General features: G+C 40.6%; 1 protein-coding gene across 2 annotated transcripts in view; it reads right to left on the bottom strand.

The window, feature by feature from the left end:
• Window positions 1-20,833, bottom strand: part of ITGA9 (integrin subunit alpha 9) — a 250,265-nt gene that overhangs the window by 31,584 nt on the left and 197,848 nt on the right. The window contains exons 24-27 of one of the 2 annotated variants that reach the window (XM_069007851.1): window positions 19,868-19,993; window positions 19,161-19,280; window positions 16,956-17,057; window positions 4,309-4,428 (exon numbers count right to left, since the gene is read on the bottom strand). In XM_069007851.1, the coding sequence (XP_068863952.1) occupies window positions 4,309-4,428; window positions 16,956-17,057; window positions 19,161-19,280; window positions 19,868-19,993 (468 nt within the window). Of the gene's footprint in view, window positions 1-4,308; window positions 4,429-15,333; window positions 15,923-16,955; window positions 17,058-19,160; window positions 19,281-19,867; window positions 19,994-20,833 lie in introns of those variants that run through there. The other variant, XM_069007852.1, reaches the window with a different exon arrangement.

Below are 20,833 nucleotides of genomic sequence, written 5' to 3'. Positions count from 1 at the left end.
TTGATAAAAGTCCATTTCCTGTGTTAGATATACCACAGGGAAAGAAAATAATGTTGCTGCAATGAATGCAAATTAATATAAAATCTTTGTTTTGAAAATCACTTCCACAACTGGCTCCACGGATCACTCAGCTCCCCAAATGTCCAGCCTGGTTCTCACTTACACATTCTCTCTTTGGTAACTTTTTTTTCTGTGCCCTTAATCTAAAATGATATGGATTAAATAATTCATTTCACAACTCAAGCCAGTTCAAAGTAGAAATTTCAATCCAAAACATTGTAAAGCACTACTATCATTAATAGAATATTTATTGTGTTAGAATATATCATGTTGCAAAATGATTAAAGGATCAGGGGCATGGATCATTGATAGAATTACGGGATCAATAAAAGAACTGTGAAAGCAATAGGCCTGCAAGCAAAGGTTAGTGTGAGAAACTGTCTGCAGGAAAAAATCCCTGTGTGAGAAACAGGCCTGGGAACAAGAAGGGAGTTTGAGGATGTACAGCTGTGCAGATAAGACCCAGAGAAGGGGGGGGTGAACTCTGAATTCTTTTAATCATAACATAACTAGTAGAAGCTTGCCAATGTAGTCTCATTATGTAGAAGCAGAAATGTGCTTTGATAGGTTTTAAGCCACTTAAGAGTTAACAAGCTGGGATACTATATAAGTGCCTCTGGATTGCTGATAAACGGAGCTTGCTTTTATCAACCATATTGGCTGGGTCAGCAATTTCTCCCCCCGCCGGAGTCCACGGACCCTTTTTCCAGCAATATCATGCTTCAGTTTTGCATTTGCAAGGTGTATACCTGGTCTACATGTGCATAAATACACTATGCCTGAAGGAGACTTTGTCCTCACATATTGCTGCTGCAGTCCTGACACCTGAGGGAAGCGTGTTTAGGACTGCACTCACCAAAATAAACCGGCCATCACTGCCTTTCCCTCCTGAATTTTTGCCAGCACTTGTGAAACTACAGGCCTGTCTAGCATGTGGGTAACTGGCCTGAAGAAAAGCAACGTCCTCCTCTGCTCCATTTTCTACAAGCATCTGGAGGCCACCAAAGGGGTATATGCCAATCTCCACATAAAAAAGCAAAATGTATTGCTGTGGGCAACAGCATGAGAGCTCCTCCTGCTCTTCCTGCTCCTCCTGCACATAGGCAACCACAGGTGAGGCATGAGTGTGGAGAGTGAGCTATGCTGCAGAGAATCTGGCAAGTATGAGAGCATGTCCCCACAGATGCCTACACTAAGTTACCCAGATTAGATGAATGAGATACAAAAAGCCACAAGTTGGGTTGTCCAACTAAATAGGGAAAAATGGGGCAATCCTTGCCAGTGTGCCTTATGCATGGTATCTTGTGGAAAGCAGGGAAAAGCTGCTCACCCCCTCTGCATCTGTATGCACTTAAACCAGAGGATGCACAACGTCTTCATTAAATATGAAAATAAACAGAGAAGCAAAGCCACTTAAAAACTGATCAAGCTCATGCTAAAAAGCTTTTTATGTGTGTATAAACATGTGATCTTGCACATGAATAAATAAGCTTTTATTTGAAGTGAAACAACCAAACATTTAACATCACTTCCATTGACATGAACCCCCTAAACTGTGCAATTTTAGATCTACAAATAATTAATAAAATAATTACCATACTCTTCTTAGTACGATGCACAGTAAACTTATTCTGATTCAAAAGAGAATTTTGTGCTGAAATGTCCCTGAAGTCTCACTCCTGCTAATGCTATTAATTCTAGCAGTATATAATGTGAAATACTTACATGTATTCTAGTATTCTTCTACAACTTTAAGGAACTGTTTACTCCATTTGCAAAACATCAGCATGTTTGAGGATTTGTCCATTGTGTTGCACCACTTGTGGTGTAGTCATGCACACAGCAAGAGTGTATTTTCCACATTGGGCTGAGACACAGACGCGGCCAGCACACTCTGCACTGCTGCCAGTGCTCAGTTCTGTTACAATGAATTTGCTCCAGCTCCTGATCTTTTCTGTGTAAACAGCTGCCTTCCAGCACCACAGTTTAGCTCTAATTAATTTCTTAATAAAAATATGATTTATTTTATAATCTAGTCCTAAAATTGGGGTAAATTCTTGTTCTCACTGGCAGTTCTAAAATATCCAAATCTCCATCTAATTAAAATCTGTTCTTTCATTCCACATTTAAAAACTAAATTCTAATATAATGTTGGGATTTTTTTTTTACTTCTTCACACACAAAATTTAGGAATTACTGTAGGATGTACTTGGCCAATTTTGTCTAAAAAATATTTACAATCAGACAAGATTCCTCTGTAGGACTGCAACTTTCCCATATCAGTTTTATCTCAACTTTAATACTGCCATGATTTTAATAAATACAGTAACTAGTGAGTGCAAAGTATTAGTTATATATATTTATGCTTCAAAGTAAGATGAAATACTGGCTGATAGCAGCTACACAGTTTTAATCACTTTTCTCTAAAACAAAACCTTAAATTATTGGATACTTTATTTATCATGCAAATCTGTGGATAAAGTACTGGAACTCTGGCAAAGCCTGACTGTCATCTCTGACTCTGGGCAAGGCCTCTCACCTTCCTTTGCCTCAGCACATATGCATGCAAAAACAGCTATGTAACCCCAGTTATAGCTATTTGTTCCTGTTAGTTGGAATTTCTCTCAAAGCTTTCATGCAACAAAATGGCAGTTGCTTCACATGTACTGAATGACCCCTATAAAATTTAAAAGAGCTCAAAGTATCGAGATTAACCCAGGAAGCAAAGGATTGTATTAACTCCAGTGGACACCAAGAACTGAACTTGTGCAAGTTTTACCTGAAGACTCACAGGGTGATATTTCTCTTATCTTGCACATTTTCAAACAGTTCATCTCATGCCTTTTTATAATATGAAATGAGTAATATGAAATCAGTCATATAGGTATCAGCAGCACTAACTCCTTTATCAAAACTGTGTGTCATTGAGACATAAACCCTGGGCCTCTTCCAATCTCACATTTTTCCATTCTCATGGTTATTCTTCCATCTTAATTGCACAGATTTTTTTTTTTTTTTTACTATTTCTGACACAGAAAGTAGAAGTATTTCCCAAATGCCAGAGAAACAGAAGTTATGAGATATTCTAGACTGTGGTCAGACATTGTTTTCCAAATGAAGCTGGCCAGTCAGTGCTTAAAAATCTTCAAAACTGATTATAAAAATACTTTAAATCTATAACCCATATAAAATTTATATATTATATGATGTAGTGTATGATCTATAAACCAACTATACACACATCTATATAATTTAAAATAAGAATTGCATGGCTAGTTTTAGGTTTCTAAATCCATTTTATAGCTTCACAACCTGCAGCAATATGTCCTTTTGCAGCACATTTGGGCTGTGACCTCCAGTCCCAGAACAGCCAGCTAGGAGAGCCTGCAGCACACATGCTGCTAAACAGTGCAAGTCAGGCTGCTGGATGTCTGCCATGGGAAGCAAAATAATGCTGGACTTGTTCCCATTCTGCATTTGAGATTTAGTTCTCTCAGTCCCTGACCTTGACTGTGGTCTTTTAAGTTTATGGATTGGTAACAGGGAAATGAAAAACGAAAACACTTGAAGTTCCTTACCCTTCGTATTTACCACACCAGATGGCTGCTGGCAAGTGTTAGCATCAGCCCACTTTTACCCTGTAACAGTCCCTGGGTAAAAGAATTGTGCCTTATCAGAGACAGTGTGAAGGCTGTCTTTTAACAGGTCGAGATGCTTCTTGCTCTGGTAAGGCATTTCACTGATCAGGAACTCTTTGTCTGAGGGATCTGAAGAATTTATTGCTGGATACTCCTCTCCCAAGGGCATCTACCTCTTGGAAAGTAGCTACCAAGTAGTTTTTGCTAGACATGCACCCAATCTCTTTGCTGGTCAAGCAAGTTGGCCTGATTTTCAGGAAACTCTGCTGAAATCAGTGAACCTCAGCATCATAAGAACATAGAAATGCAAAGTATCTAAGTGTAATATAACACTAGATTTCTAAGAGAGACTTTCCATTGTCCTGAAATGGTTATCAGAGGTTTCAACTTCTAATAACCAGGCTCTAAAAATCCGCACTTTTTCACTTTTCTACATCATGAGTCCCTCACAAAAACTTGTATATGAAATTGGTTTTGCTGACTAATGACTTCTGTAATGGAATAGACAATTATTCAGTTCCTAAAGAAAATGGATGTTAAATACAAGGATAAATTTAAGCTTTTTTTCCCTGGGATTAGCTTTGGCGTTATGTTGCATCTGTTACCTTACCTTCCATAAGAGCACAGCCAGCAACAGGAAGATGAGAATTCCCACCAACAAACTGATGGCAATGATCCATCCGACAACATACCCACGAGGCTCCAGATTGTGCAAAGCCTCAAAGACCACCTACAAAGCAATTAGAAAAAGATCTTTTTATAATTGGAAGTTGTATTGTCTTCTCTTGTACTTATCTTATTAAACACATGATATGGTGGCCTCACTGATCATACTTCATCTGTCAAATAGGGAATGCCACCTTAACGAAGTGCTTTCCATCAATTTTTCCTAAAGAATTTAAAGCTTTCAAGGGAGTTTTGAGTAGTCATGTGTTGGATCCAAAGAATATCAGCCTCCTCTCCAGCATAACACTTACCCTGCCAACCCCCAACACTGAGCTTGTTCAGGTCCTGGGCCATCAAATGTGTACAAAGTTTTGCATGAAAAACTCCATCCCTTAGATTGGCTGGGATTGGCATGACATCTTGCATGGCTTGTCTTTCTCATCATCTTCTGGCCCTGCCAAACTCCCTGATGCTTCACATGAAACATTCATGATGAGCTTGTGCTGAGGGTTAGGTTTTCTCAAATGAATTTCTTCCCATTTGTTGTCAGGAAAATGCTGGGGGTGGCTTTCTAGGTAAATAGACAGCGATTAAGGAACAAAAGGAGTAGCCAAGCACCCTGATATGCCGTTGAAATTGTTTTGGGGAGGCGAACAGGGGTTTGGAGTTTCTTAGCTGGGTGGGAGTAGCCTTTTCCTCCTGGGGTTTTTTTCACCTAGGACCTCTCCTGCACAGCGGTTTCAACACTGCCATGGAGCTCTGCCTGCCACCTGCTTGTAAGTCCATTGCTTGCAAGAGAGAAAGAGAGTCCTGGCTGCTCCATTGACTGAGACTTCGCCAGCTGCCAGCACTGAGAGAGACCAGCACAGTCCATGTGGGTGCCTTGGGGGAGTTGTTCCTTCCCTCCCCTCCCCAGAGGCACTGTGTGGCGAGCCACCTGAAGCTGAAACTGCCCCCGCCGGACCTCTTCTCTATACGGTAGTGTGACATTGTGATAAAGCCCTGCCTCCCTTCCCAGCATGTACCGGCTGCAATTAGTGGTACTAAAGATGGATCACCACTTGCATGAGTGCCTGGGGGAGTCGATCCTTCTTCCCTCTCCCTTCTCTGAGCTGCCATCACCACCAGGGAGATCCTGCTCTTGCATCTGAGCGCCCCCTGAAGCTGCGAGGGAGGTACTGCACCTTCTCTGCCTCAACGTGAGCCAACAGCGCCCCCTGCTGATGTGGTCGTAACTACACCAAAGGGGAAATGGCTTAACGAGTGGCAAAAGTCTGTTACTGGGGAGTTTTTTATCATCGTTGTTTGTTCTGTCTTGTTACATATATATATATATTCTAGTAAAGAACTGTTATTCCTTTTCCCATATTCTTGCCTGGAAGCCCTGTAATTTTTGAAGTCACAATAATTTGGAGGGAGGGGTCATCTTTCCATTCCAGGAATGTTTCCACCTTCCTTGGCAGGTATTTGTCTTTCAAACTAAGACAGCTTGTTAACTATTTTTTACCCCAAAAAGCTGGACAACTCATACATCCCTATTAAATACAAATCGTCCCTGCTGTGCTTTACAAGACACATTGTGTGAAAGAGGCAAGGACACATGCAGTCATGGGTTCTTCTGGAAATGCTGGAAGCTGTTCTCTCTTTTTCTACAGCATGTATGACAGGGAAATACAGACAACAAAGAGCCTTCCCACCGTCTGTCTCAAGAAGACAATGGGAGCAAATTATATTATTAATACATTCTATGTGAATTTTCAGTCTCTTTTTTCAGTCAAAACTAGTTCCTCAGCGGAAAACTCAAAGACGGCTCTCCTTAGTGAGGGCTATTTCTATGTTAAATTTTGCAATTTAATATCCAGCCAATGCAGAGAGGTAGCAGGCTTTTTTTTTAAAGGTAATACTTTTGCTTTATTTGGCTTTGTTTTGCAAGACAAGGTAGCTAGTTTTCCTCCCTCCTTCACAAACCACTTTCACCATCTTTGCTTAAAAATGCCAAAACCATTTTGTAGATATGAATTGTTAAATCAGTTTTTTAAAGAAATTAACTGTTAAAAGTAGGTGAAAATCCACGAGTTAAAGTCACATAGAATTTTGCAATCCCAAGGTAAAAGGCCAATGAAAAACCCATAAAATATATTCACTTACTGCTAACCCTGTTCAAACAGCTTAATTCATGAGACAGCAAACGCAATGCAATACCATGCAACTTCCATGAATCTTGAAGGTGGGCATTCAAGAAAAGGCTGCAAAAGGAAGGAGATGGCAGCACTGGTACAGGGGCCAGACATGTCCTGGGTTCTCCAACTGTGCAGATTTCCAAGCCTCAGAGAAAACCATGGGGATCCTGAGTGAGTGCGGGCAACAGCTCTTCTTTGAGTGGGAGATGGGACAAGGACAGCCTATCAAGATCCCAGTAACAAACATTTCTCTGTTTCCATAAGCATATGTAGCCTTAGCAAACAGCCACTAAAATTACAGGCACAGATGAGAGAAAGGGGGTCAGTATATTTTGTCGCAGTGTTCCAATAAAGGAGTACTTAGACATCCTTCATCTCAGTTTCACAGGTTAATTTAATGCTGATTAAGATCACAGATTTTCTGGAGGAAGAATTTGAATATAGCCGATTTATATGCACTGCTTTTCTCTATCGATGAGATGTTATCAGGCATTTCACAGAATGGGTAAGGTTGAAAGGGATCACAGTGGGTCATCTGGTCCAACCTCCCTGCTCAAGCAGGGTCATTCTAGAGCACATTGCACGGAATTGCATCCAGATAGTTCTGGAATATCTCCAGTGAGGGAGACTCCACAAAATCTCTGGTCAATCAGTTCCATTGCTCGGTCACCTGCACAGTAAAGAACATCTTCCTGATACTCAGTTGGAACTTCTTGTGCATCAGTCTCTTCCTGTTTTCTCTTGCCCTATTGCTTGGCAGCACCGAGAAGAGCCTGGTTCCATCCTCTTGACATCCTTCCTTCAGATATTTGTATACATTGATGAGGGCCCCCCTCAGTCATCTCTTCTTGAGACTGAACAGGCCCAACTCTCTTGGCCTTTCCTCATAAGAAAGATGTTCCGTTCTCTTAATCACTTCTATTGCCCTCCACCGGTCCTGCTTCAGGAGCTCCATGTCACTCTTCTCCTGAAGAGCCCAGAACTGGACACAGCACTCCAGATGTGGCCTCACCAGGGCTGAGTAGAGGGTCATGACCACCTCTCTCCATGTGCTGGCAATGCTCTTCTTAATGTACCTGAGGATACCATTGGCCACCTTGACCACAAGGGCACACTGCTGGCTCAGGGACAGTTTGTTGTCCACCAGGACCTCACAGGTCCTTCTCCGCAGAGCTGCTTTCCAGCAGTTTGGTCCCCAGCCTGTACTGGTGCAGGGGGTTATTCTTCCCCAGGCACAGGACCCTGCAATTGCCTTTGTTGAACTTCAGACCCTTCTTTTCTACCCATCTCTCCAAACACTTGAGGTCTTTTTGAAGGGCTTCACAACCCTCTGAGGTATCAGCCACTGCTCCCAGCTTTGTGTCATCAGTGAACTTGCTGCTTCTTCCCCCAAGTCACCAATGAACAAGTTAAACAATACTGGACCCAGTACTTAACCTTAGTGGACACCACTAGTGACAGGCCTCTGGTTAGACGTTGTGCCACTATAACACTCTGGTATCTGTTGTTCAACCAGGTCTCAATCCACCTTACTGGCCATTAATCCAGTCCATGCTTCCTGACTTTGCCTATGAGGATATTGTGAGAGGCAGTGTCAAAAGCCTTGTTGAAGTTGAGGTAGGCAATACACACTGCTCTCCCCTCATCCATCCAGGTAGTGTGGGAGACAGAGGAGTAGAAACTCCTGCAATTAAAGGAGGCTTTGATTTACAACCCTGGAAGAAACTAGGTCTGGCTTAATTGACAAAGATTTGTGGACTTTAAGCAATAGGATTACAAACTTGTGTTCCTATCACTATAAGTAGAATTGTACACTGGGTGTTTTGGTGAAGGGTTTTAAAATATAATAGTGTGATTTTATATAGTTTAAGTTAAGAAAGTAGATGGTGTAAGAGAGACAACTGTGTGTACATGACATGAGAAGTTATTGGTCAAGACATAGCTGCACTGCAGTGAGAAGTGCCACAGGTGATAGGTCATTAATCTAAAACAAAGTGTCGTTTTAAGTATCTATTGGATTAGAAAATTATAAATTACAATGTAACCCTAAGTCTCGTGACTAGTCGCCATTACTCGGAGGTGTTGTAAAATCTCACGCCTCAACTGATGCGTTTGTTATTTTAAACAATAAATTCGTGTAGTTGCATAGTCCCATCCCTTAAAGTTATTTTCCTCCGACACGTGAAAGCGCAAGAAACGGACAAGGTAGTTGTCTCATCATGGAAGGCCATCAGGTTGGTCAGGCATGATTTGCCTTTAGTGAATCCATGCTGATTACTCCTCATCCCCTTCTTGTCATCCATGTGGACAGAGATGGCCTCCAGAATAAGGTGCTCCATCATCTTTCCAGGGATTGACGTGAAGCTGACTGGCTGGTAGTTCCCTCGGTCCTCCTTGCTCTTTTTGAAGACTAGGGTGATAGTTCTCAGGCACCTCTCCTGATCACCACGACCTTTCAAAGATGACCATGAATGGCCTTGCTTTGGTATCATGATAACGAGACTTGAAAACATAGCAAATAAACATGAACTACAGTTCTACATATTTAGCATTATCCAAACATATTCTGATAACTAGTATCACAAGAATAAAAACAGCTCTCTAACACGGACCAGTTATTCAACCAAGACAAAGAATAATTTTAGCATTTCAGATACTAGCACAAAACCTTTGTTAGACTTCTAAAGATATTTTGTTGAACAGAGAGCTTCCTAAGCAGCAGACTGTCCCTCACAGCCAGTGTAAGGGAAACACCAGAGATCAAACACAGATCTTCTGCCTTACTTGTATTTCCAAGCAGCTTGGAGGGATGAGCTGATGTGACAATCCAGTTTTCATAGATGTTAAGGTTAGCATCCATCTTATGGTGTGATGACTTTTTCTTAGATAACAAGACATTAATGTTATTTTCCTTTCTGACTCTAAAATACCCAAACTCCTTACATTTTAAGTATTGCCAACTTTACTGAAGAGACCTTTCAAGCTGTCTCTGGATGCAAAAGTAGGTGGGTGCCTTCTCTCCACTACTCAGAGAGCAAATGTTAACATAGCACAATCTCCAGCACAACAGACTGGTATGTACTTCATCCTGCCAAAAGACAGAGCCAGAAATAGCTACAGAGATGAAATCATACATAATCTCCATAGCAAGAGCTTCACATTTCAGGTCTGAAGCACACTGTCTAGAAGACCCTGGCTGTAGCTTTTGCAGTCACAGCTTGTGCTAACAGGGCAGAGCAGCAGCTTCTTATCGATCTTGTTTCTTCTACCAGTCTGGAATCAACACACATTCATTAAAAAAAACCCATTCATGGCTTTGTGGTTTGGAGAGGAGCAGGGAAGTTGTGCATGTTAATATCCTTAGCTGTCTTAAGTCCTCAAAATCTGCCTGAATTAATACACAGTAAGTGCAATGAATTTTGGTAAAGAAGGTACCAACAACAAAAAACCCAAGCCAAACCCAAATCAAATCAGACTGAACAGACAGTCAGTGTATATTGCGTATCTGGAGTATCAGAAAGAAGGCAATACAGTCAGTGGCAGGATGCCAGGGAAGCAAGCCATCCCTGGGGGGAAGTTTGGAGGCAGAGGGTAATTGGTACTAAACAGAAGCACACCATCTGCCACCTGCTGCTTGACCCACTGGCCATTGTGCAGTCTCTGAAAGCCATTCTTGGGCAAACCTTGAATTCCCTATCCTTTCCACCCCAGCAGCACAGACTCTTCAGGGTGGCTAACAGGTTGGGGAGCACAAGGCAGCCCCCAGCTCAGCACACTTCCCACAGCCCTGACCTATAGAGAAGACAGGAGTGATAAGAGTAACGGATGCCGAAGATAAGGGCTGGGGGGTTGTCAAAATATCCCAGTAGGGGCAGCAGCTGGTTCACAGAAAGCACATGCAACAGTTACAAAATACAGAACGGATTAGATGTTTGTTTTCAGACTGATAAATGCCAGGGAAAAACCATGAAAAACATCATTGTCTTGATGACATATGAGGATTTTTATTTTCATATTTTGCTTTTGCATTTTGCACTATACATGCAGGATTTGAAAGAGGGGAAGCCCAGGAGGCAGTGCAGTTTGCCATTTAGCTTTTTGTAGCTCACACCTCAATAAGGTTTTACACAGTGTAACTGCCCTTCTGGAAAATAACTGAGATTTCCACCCAGCTACTGATTTTTGCAATGTCAAACCCAGGCATACTCTTGTATGCACCTACCAGTTCATCTTCTACCTATGCCAAACACTTGCTATATCCCAACAGCTATATCTTGGTTAACAAATTAAGAAGAAACAGAACTTTTTTTTTTTTAAGAAGTTTTGAAACACCTTATTTCAGTAAAGCATGTAGGCAAGAAGTTAAGAATTAGCAATAGGAGTAGGAATTTATGAAAGTAAATACTCTGTCAAAGCCCCTTGCAGAAGAGATACATGCTACTGCACTGGTACTCAGAAAGAAAAGAAACATACTTCAGCAAAAGCTGATTTAGAATACAAATAATTTTTCTTTTCTTTTTGTTTATGTGTATTAAATGAATTTTATGCACTTGCATCATGAGCCACAGTGCCATGGAAGGCATAGGCTTATAAAAAAATGCTATTTTATTTCTGTATTATCACCTAGATAATTTCTGGTCTTTCAAACCACACTGCACTGCTGGTTGACTTTTCCATTCAAGTACTGTTATGCTTGGGAGGACTAAAGCAGTAAAGACACCATTCTCGTATATGTCTGAACATATATGCATATACATCCCTTTTATATATATTAATTTATTTACATATACTAAGAAAAGCAGTGTTTTCTTAAAAAATACAAACCTGAGATTTCCCTGCAACCTGCTTGTCTCTATCCCTGGGAAATTAACTGTATTTTATTGTTATTGTGTATTGTATTCCTTTACCCAGGTGCATGTTTCTACCTGACAGACTGCAGTGTAAAGACAAGAAAATCTATAAAAGGAATGTTCTAGTAGCAAATGGAAAGGTAAAACAATAAAATGAATAACTTAATGTCGCAGTTTTGGAGACAGACAAGTGACAACACACATTGGGTTCATGCACAACAGCCCACTTTTATTGAGTCCTCCTTTACTTATATAGAGTTGAAGGTCCACGCGGTCGAACCCTATGGGCTGAACGAGTTGCCACCCAGCCAACCAGCCAATAGCTGCTTGCGTCCCCAGCGGCCTGGGTCTGCTCTCCAACAGTCCACACTGGTCAGATTGCATAACCTACCGGTCAGGGTACTTACGTAATTTCAGTTATGTCTTCATTATTTCAGTTATAAAACAGGGAGTTATAAAATGGGATTAGTTATTATTGTGAGGCCTTCAGGCCAGCTGCTGACCACCACAATAACTTAACATGATGAAAACAATAAGACATCAATCATTCACTGGCAAGGAGGCTGAAAAGCTACTGGAGAAAGCTCCAGCCAAGCATCAAAAAGTAAGCTGGAGAGAATTGGCGCCTTAAAATGCTGAGTGTATCTAAAAAATGAGAGGGTGGTGATGGATTGCTGAGTGGAAGAGGTATTACTGTATGCATTAAAAAACCAGCTGGTACACCACGAACACTGTCCAGCTCCACAGGCTGCTCCTTCCAACACAGACATGGAGAACAGGCCAAAGTCAGGAGTCCCCCATGCTGCAGGCAGACAGCTAAAGCTTAGGTTAATGAATTTACATTTAAATATCTTTGCATATAGATATGCGTTGTAAAGACACCTTCCAAGTCTTCACAACCATAAACTTTCTTTTTGTAAGTTTTTTTTTGCTATTGTTTTTCCCCCAAATACATTGTTTTATCATTGCAAACATAAACATACCTATATTCTGAGCAGAAAAAATCCATGGAGGACAACCACTTGCCTGTGTTGCATTGTCTTGGTTTAAGACAATTTACTGGGAACACTCTACAATGAGTTCTCCCTGTTCATTTTAAACCAATCCCTTTCTACTTATAGTAGATATAAGTGAAAAAATATCAGTTTACTAGCAAGCAAAACAGCAACAGGCCAAAAAAACCAGTAAATAATCACTAGATGCAAAATTGCTAAATCTCACAGACCCCCACCAGAGACGAGGAGAAACTTGAAATGGCAGAGTGACACATCCTGGGATAGTGGCCGCCACAGCTGAGTGTGTGGCTCTAAAGACAAAGGGAAAATGGCAGCAAACCCTCCCATGAAGGTAGTAGCTTACGAAGCAGTTCTAGTGGCAGACAGGAATTGCTGGCATGTGTGGGATCAGTGTTGCTGCTTGCTGCCGCTTCCTGACACCTGCTGGACTCTGCCAGTTTTTGTGTTGCTGCCTTGGGTCCCTACTCCAATGGGAAGAGGAGAGAAGGAAAGAACAGACTCTCAGCACTGACGTGCAGTGGCCTGGCACCAGACCAGCTCTGGCTTAGTGCTGTCCACAGGTGTTGCAAAATTCACTCTGAAACAGTTTCTGATTGCAAAATGCAGATTCTCCACTTGCTACTGTTGTGAGTAGAGGCAAGAAAAGGCCAAGAGGCAAGCCCAACAGGGAGAGAGAGATATGTCTGAGTGTCCCAACTTTTAAAAAGCCCTGGGCACCACCTCCCCATTCCGGTTTCCAGCTTCAGGGGTCTTAAAGACACAGTAACAATTTTGGGCATAGATAGATAGGGGATACAGTAACATTTTGGATTACCGTGAATATGCACTGAACCTGGAGTGACTGAGCTGAAAATAAAAGAATAGTGTACTCTATCCAGAAGGAAGGAATGGTTCAAAGGCTTGATGGACCATACCTGTGCTTAGTATACAGCACCAGACAGCTATACAACAGCCTTAAGCTTTACAGGTTACTGTGTTGCAGGACCTGCATACATTTTATCTGGGCTTGCCTTTTCATGCAGTCAGCTTTGCATTCCCTCACTTTCAATACAGGAGGACACAGAGGCATTTGGCTAGTTTTGTTGTAGTAAAATCCAGCTAATTCTTCCTTCCACACTTCCAAAGGCAGTCCTTTTGCTCCCTAAGAGAACTCCTCCTCTTTCTGCACACAAGCAGTGAGCAGAAAATGTGGACTCTTGGATCTGGTATTTGACTGTTGTGTTCTTATGGAGCTTATTGTTGGTTTTGCTCACATACAGAGAAGAGAGCCAAACCTTCATGGGAACTCATACGATGAAGAAAATAAAGTATACCTCCTGAAAATACAACACCAGTTTCAGACAATATATATGTATGTTAATACTACTGTCATCACAGAGCCAAATCCAAACTCTGATAACCTTCATGTGATTCGTCTGAGAGCTCAAACAGCCTATTGTAACCCCAGCCAAAAAACATATAATTATAAATCACATTAAATCAATCCAAATCCAGAGAAATTATTTCTGAGAATTGCACAAATACATATTTTGTAAAAAAAGGTTAATTTCAAAGACAGCCTGCTACCCAACTTAGAGATACTTACATACACTTTTGCATCTCCCTTACAAATTGTCTACTGAAGTTTCTGACAAAGTTGGTGTTTATATGGGTGCTCCACTGGTATTTCTTACACTATCATCAAAAATATCAGCCTTCCTTTTCCATTTGTCTTCCTTCTCCATTTATCTTCTTTACAGAGAGTTTGCACTCTGATACTGTACACTATGCTGTAAAAGTGCCAATTGAAATAATGGTACCTGGTCCTCAAGAACCATTTAAATGTGATAATAAGCTCACATATAGCCACAGACAGCAAAAAGACCTTTTCAACCTTAGCATGATAAAGTGTCTAAGAAATGTTAGGGAACATTGTCATAAACAGACTCATAGAAAGTCCATACATCTGTACAGAAGGAGCTGCTATCCAAATGGATATAATACAGCAGTCTATGGTCAATGAAGAGTACAGGATGAGCTTTAAAAAGGAAGAGAGGAGTATGAACAAAGACATTTTCTTTTTCCGGTCTCTATTTCCAGCTGAATAGGTGTGGCTTGCAACAACTACTCTTCCCTTCTGCATTCCACAGGAAGAGAACACAGAAAAACTAATACCTTGAACCAAGCCACGTCTTAAATTTTTGCCTGAATATGACTCTGTGCAAAACATACAGCAGTGCTGAAGCTGGAATGTGGAATTACCATAAAGCAGAGAGGAAATGGCACTAACATGAGAAAAGACTTGAAACTACAGATTAATGTTACATTGCTACAACATGTCAAGCATGCTATTTTACAGCTAGGGCGTCCCAGGAACTAGAAGCAAGCTCTAGTTTGAAGATTATGACAGCTTCCCAACACATACAGTGTGCTTCATAATGCAACTCAAGGCTTGATGAAAGGCTTTCTGAGAATAGGAAAAGGACAATTTCTTTTTTTGCTTAATTTTCTTTTCTTTTTTTTCTAAGCGTCAGATAACAACGAAATACAGCAGAGCTTGCACTCCTAGATAAAAGCATTTCTAGATTTTGAACATTAAAAAATAGCAGTGTTGGAGTGAAAGCTCCTCTGGACTCAGGCCCAGAGAGAAGGCAAAGCACAGGGGTTGAATTAAAACCTTTGGACAAGATAAGATACATGAAGCCACACCAAAGTGAAATAGAAATATAGATTTTTAACTTTTAGTAGAAATATGTGCTAAGTGTCAGAAATATTAAAAAGCTGTAGCAGAGACCTTAAACATAGCTCTTGCTGCAGCAGTGTTACCTTTTCACAGAATTCTTTACTTCAGACAAAATATAGATAGAACTATACTTGTTCATGTTTTTTAGATAGAGTGTTCACATAAACAATAAGAACTGATAGAAACTGTATATGTAAATCTGTGTAATACCTATGTAACACTTGTGCAAGACTTAACGATTGTTAGAATTAGACCAGGATAGGTTAAGAAAAGAAAAACTAGAATTGTGTGTTAATCTTATTGGTCAGTTAGCAAATATAATCCACATATATAATGTGGATATATAATTATAATCCACAAATATAATCCACAAATATAATTCTGTAAGAAAAAGATATATGGAGCATACAGAGCATATAGAAGAAGAAGCTAGTTTTGCCTGCTGTTGCTGTTTCTGCTTGCCTTTATCATGTAACCCCCTTCAAACTCTGCCTTCAAGAAAGCTATGAGACTATGAAATAAAGAACTTAGCAGAACAGCAGCCTCCTCTGCTCTCTTACCCTGGTCTGAGAAGGAAGGGTACCCCGTCAAAAGTTCAACATAGCAGTCCAAAACATTTTACAGTGTGCCTATCATTCTTAGAGATTCTAAAACCTTTTACAGATGAAAATATTTGTCATCGAGATACTGGCTTCTTCCATTTCAGTTGGAGCATGGGTATCACAGTCAGGTGTTACTTCAGTCATTAACGAAAGTTTGCCATACAATTGCAAGATGTGTTCTGTGCAAGCTGCAGAAATAAGGAGAGGCCAAGCAATGTATTAACAGTCAGGACTGCAGGCCACTTTATAAGGCATGTTCCCAGCAATGGCTAACTGTGTTTTTAATTTTAACTTCCAAGCCTATTGCACAGAATGGTATGGAAACCCAACAAAGAAAATAAAACAGAAGGGAAAAAAGAAGTTCCTGTCATATAAAAGAATTCCTTTTTCTAACAGATCTAATGAAATAGAAATTCGAGACTACAGTTACAGACATGACTGTTGAGGGATACATGTGGTGCAAGTAGCTGGGTTTGCAAGCTGCAGATTGAGATGTTGATTTAAATGCAGATTGAGCTCTGTGTAGGAGCCAGCGACAAGAGGCTGTGAACTGGGTGGTGCCAGCCAGGTCAATGGACACAGAGACGAAGCAGGAGCAGTGAACTGCCAGACTTCTGGATAACAAAAGGCAGGAAGACTAGTGGCACCAAAAAGGTAGGAGACACAGCAGGAGCAGAGGACTCATGAGGAACAGGGAGATCAACACAAAATGTGGTATCAGCTCATACTTGATTTTTACCAGCTCAGCACAACAAAAAAAAGTTAAATGAATTTCTGAAAGTTTGACAACCTTATCCATTTTCACAGCTCCCAAAATAGCATTAATGCTTCTAAATATTTCATTCTGGCACATGTGAAAAGAGATTGCTGAGGTTTCAAGTGTCTTCTAGCTTTTCAAGGGAAATTTAAATTAGATTAAAGCAAATGTTAACCCTAAATCAGGAAGCTAAACCTAATTTTTGCATTAACACCTGAAGGGTATTTTAGCTAGTACAACACAGATCACTCTGGTTCAACATAACATCATTCACTCTGTTGGCATGGTTTATCACAAAGAGCCAAACCACAAAAATACAGTTCACAGTACTGTTAGTCCAGTCAGATTAAGTCTGGGCATTCTTGTGGGCTAGCTCAGGCACAAATTTCAGTTTGTATAGAGCTCTCAGGGATTTCCAGCCCACTGGGATAAGGAAACATTTCTCTTCAGGTTTATGTACTCACTGGTTTTTCCCCTGGGCTCCCATTGGGCACCTCCACAACTCGGAGGTCATGGTCCACCTGCAGCCTTGCCCTTGTGACAAACTGGATGACTGATGAACTGTCCTGAGAAGTAAAAAGAGGAAGAACTGGACTTAACAACAACAACAGCACCAATCGCCCCTGCCAAAAAAGCCCAACAAACCATCAAACATTTGCCAGTGTAATAAATACGCCCAGACAACACTTAGTGAAGGCTAGGTTGACAGTTAAGTATTAGCCTGGTTACAACTCAGCTTTGAAAAAATATACTTCATGCTCATAACAGACAGATATAACTGAGCACATTATTTCAGATTATAACAAAATTGGGTATGTTAGACTTTAAACATATGCTTTGTATTTGGTTTGTTAATGTTTCCCACATTTACGACAAAAGCAAGACAGAACATTGCCAATGACACAGGCAGGCTCAATATTAACCATGAAAAAAAGCTCCGATTTGCTTTTCAAGTGAACAGAAAAATGACATACAGAAACTGGGATAAACTACAATATATCCCAGGGAGAAAACTACTTATTTGAATCTGTGCATGGCAAATATCTTAATTATTCACTGTACACCTCCTCTCATTAATATCTATTTCTCCAATAAAATGCCCGGTGCATTTTAACAGACACATTTTAATAAGATGCCATTTCAATTCACAGATTAGTCACTTGTATGCAGCTCACCTTGGGAAGGGTACGTAATAAGTAGAAAACCGCATGCATTGGTGATACTCAAAAATGTAAACACTGTTGTCTTTTAGAGAAATGTTGCTAAAAGTAATCTTAGAAGGGATCCAGTGATGCCTTAGGATTCAGCTTTTATATTTTTCAGATCCTGTGCTGCTTTAATATGTAACTCTAAAACTTCATACAGCCTGTTAGCTACTGTTCTCCCATTCTGGTTAGACATAACAAACACTCTCTAGGCCTGGACACCTTGTTATCTCAGGCCCCAAAATATGTAAACTAAACCTCTAGAAAGAGGGAACAAACTTGGGGTAATGACATCATTACCTGAAACTGTAATTGTAGAATTAACCCTGATATACAAACGGACCAAATTTATAAAAGTGTGAAAAACCCGTGACCCAACATCCATTGTGGGTGTAGCCTCTTGGAGGCTTTTTGACTGCCCAAGGTGTACCTACTGAAGGCCCTTCAAAAAATACCCACTTTTATTCTCTCAATCTTGTCTAGCCTCTGTTTTCAGGCAGCCTCTCCAAGGCATCACCAGCAGATGGGATGAACCCTGGCTATTCTCAAGTCTGAATTTCCCAGAAGCATATTTTGCATACACTCTTGTTTACATATTTCAGCATTTCTATAAGCACATAACAAATACCTAAAACTTCTGGCCTTGCCTATACTTCCTGTTTTCGAATATGAACAAACATTAACAGACTCACTGGTTTCAATTGGAAAAGCTAAGGGCTATTAATTACTTTAGCAACTGTTTTCTAATAAGGGCTCTCTCTGACACTTTTAATCTAACAGCTATTAAAGACAGGTTTATTTTAGTAGGCTCACGCTATCAGCTTTCTCCTCCAATTATACCCTCATAATCTTACAGCAGCTTGCCACAATTAGAGTCAGCATTTTTGTAAGTTAAGGAAAACAGGTCAAAATGCAGTAAATCACAAAAAAATTAAAAGATTTGCTGTCTGATTCAGTGGCTTCAGAGAAGACAGAAATTAACTTGCAGCCATTCATTTCTTGTCACAAATGTTAAGCTCAGCATTAATGTGGTCATGATGCATCTTCTCTGAATAATAATAATTTGAAGTAAAAATGACAAAAAACTGCCATGTGTCTGTTTACACAGAAAGATGATAGATAGCTGGTCACAGTTTACATTAACTTAAATTTTTTAGAATGAAAACTCTCAGAAGTCAATTCCATTTTCAGAAATGTTTAGCCTTAACACCATGCACACAATTAGGGGTCTCATTTGTCATTTTTCAATGTATAAATTTCTGAACTAAATTTATTTCTATCTTAACGGGTAATGGATAAGAACTAGGATTAACACATTCATACACACTATTAATAAGTAGATCTGGTTTTTTTGATACCATGACTATTTTTCACACACTAGTAAAGAGAGCAAGTTTTGAGTTCATTGGTTGACATAAGCACACTTAAATAGGCATTGAAACAACCTACAAGGGGAGGACATACCTTCTTGAGTATCTCGGTATTCAGCAGCATGTATATATTTATCTCACAGGACTCTGCTTTAGGTAGTGAGCTTAAGTTGCAGCGTACAATTAAACAAGATCTGCCTGGTCTTTCACAGTCCTACAGGAAACATGGAAAAAGTTGTTCGGCAAAAGAGGTAAAAATTCAATGATAAATTGTGTGACAGCAAACACACTAGAAAACTAAGTTATACAGTAAAATGCTATAATACAGCCCCTCTGCATTGAAATAGCAACTGTCAAGACCTGAAGACAGCTTGAAAGAGAGGCCTGCATGAGAGCAAGACAGGTAAATTTCACTCCTCCACAGAGCTGCTGAGCCAGGCAAGCATTCAGGACTGGAAGGAACTGCACATCAGCCCTCTGTGGGTGTCAGGCACCAAGTACAGTGCAGTGACCCACTGTCCCCCTATGCCTTTGACAGAACATGGGAGCAAAGGCTCTGGTAACCAAGTGTGTGCTGCCATGCCAGCTAAACTCATTTCCACTGCACTTCCTGAAACTTCCTATTTACTTTTAAAAATCAGACAATTACAGTCACTAAATGCCCCCCCAGCACATCATCAGTATTGTTATATATGCTCTATAATGAACTACCTGCTTCAGATCTTCATGCCAAACCATGCAAAATGTTTTGTCAAATATGCTGTATGTTCAAGTAGTGCTGTAAGCGGTGCCATTTCTTACCAATACTTTTCTGCCAGACTTCGTGAAAAAAGCAAATATTGTGTGGAAAATATTTTCATTCTCTTGAGGAACAACGCATGGGCTGTGGTTTCTATGGAAAGAGCAGCTTCCTTTGTCCTGAGAAACCTGCATGCACAATTATAAATCACAATTATTATTCCAAATTAAACCAAATTATACAAGAAGGTTGAATTAGTCTGTCTGTAAAAATACACCTAAATCGGAGCTAAATGTCATTAATAGTCAAAAGAGAAAAATAACCACCTTGGGAGTCAAATAACCCTAAAGAAACTATCTGAAGCAAGCCAGATGAATCATGCACTGGAACTGCTTTGACTGGATAGGATATGAACATGTCTAATCTAGCTCACATGTGGGTGTCTATGTTCTACATATCAGGAGACAGAGGAGAAAAACCTCAGCAAAATATATATTATGACATAGTATTTTCTGTTCGTAGTTGTCCCAGTTACAGAGATAGTAGACGGAGTTTAGCATTAGGGCTGACCCAAAATCATTCTCTACATCAACCCGCACAAGTTTGTTTATTGTCTCTTTAAGATTTGGAGTCAGAAGCAGAGCCTCTGTGTTTTATTCCAATTCACAAAACGGGGAGGGGTGCTTCGTGCCTTTAAAAACAGGGGACGGAGACATGGACCTCTCCCTTCTGTTCTTTGCCGGCTCTCAAGCATTTCAAAATCCCATTTGCTGGGGAGGGGACGGGCTTGCCCACTGCTGCCCGCAGCCACCACGCTGGAGGTCAGAGCCACTCCAAGAGTTCCAGCCACTGCCAACAGCCGCGCCGCGCCAGAGAGAGCCCTTGGTGGGTGGTGTGGAGTGGGCAGCATGGCAGCATTGACTGCTTTTGGACAAAAATAGTTTTTCCAGGTTTTGTTTTGTCCTTGTTCCCCGTTGGTTATTCGTTTGGCAGGGGGAAGGATGGGAAAGGAGGGAGTTTTGAAACAA

Source organism: Aphelocoma coerulescens, chromosome 2, assembly GCF_041296385.1.
Source record: "Aphelocoma coerulescens isolate FSJ_1873_10779 chromosome 2, UR_Acoe_1.0, whole genome shotgun sequence".
Classification (NCBI taxonomy): domain Eukaryota; kingdom Metazoa; phylum Chordata; class Aves; order Passeriformes; family Corvidae; genus Aphelocoma; species Aphelocoma coerulescens.
Note: the sequence above shows the minus strand (reverse complement) of the source record. Positions and strands in the feature narration are given on the sequence as shown.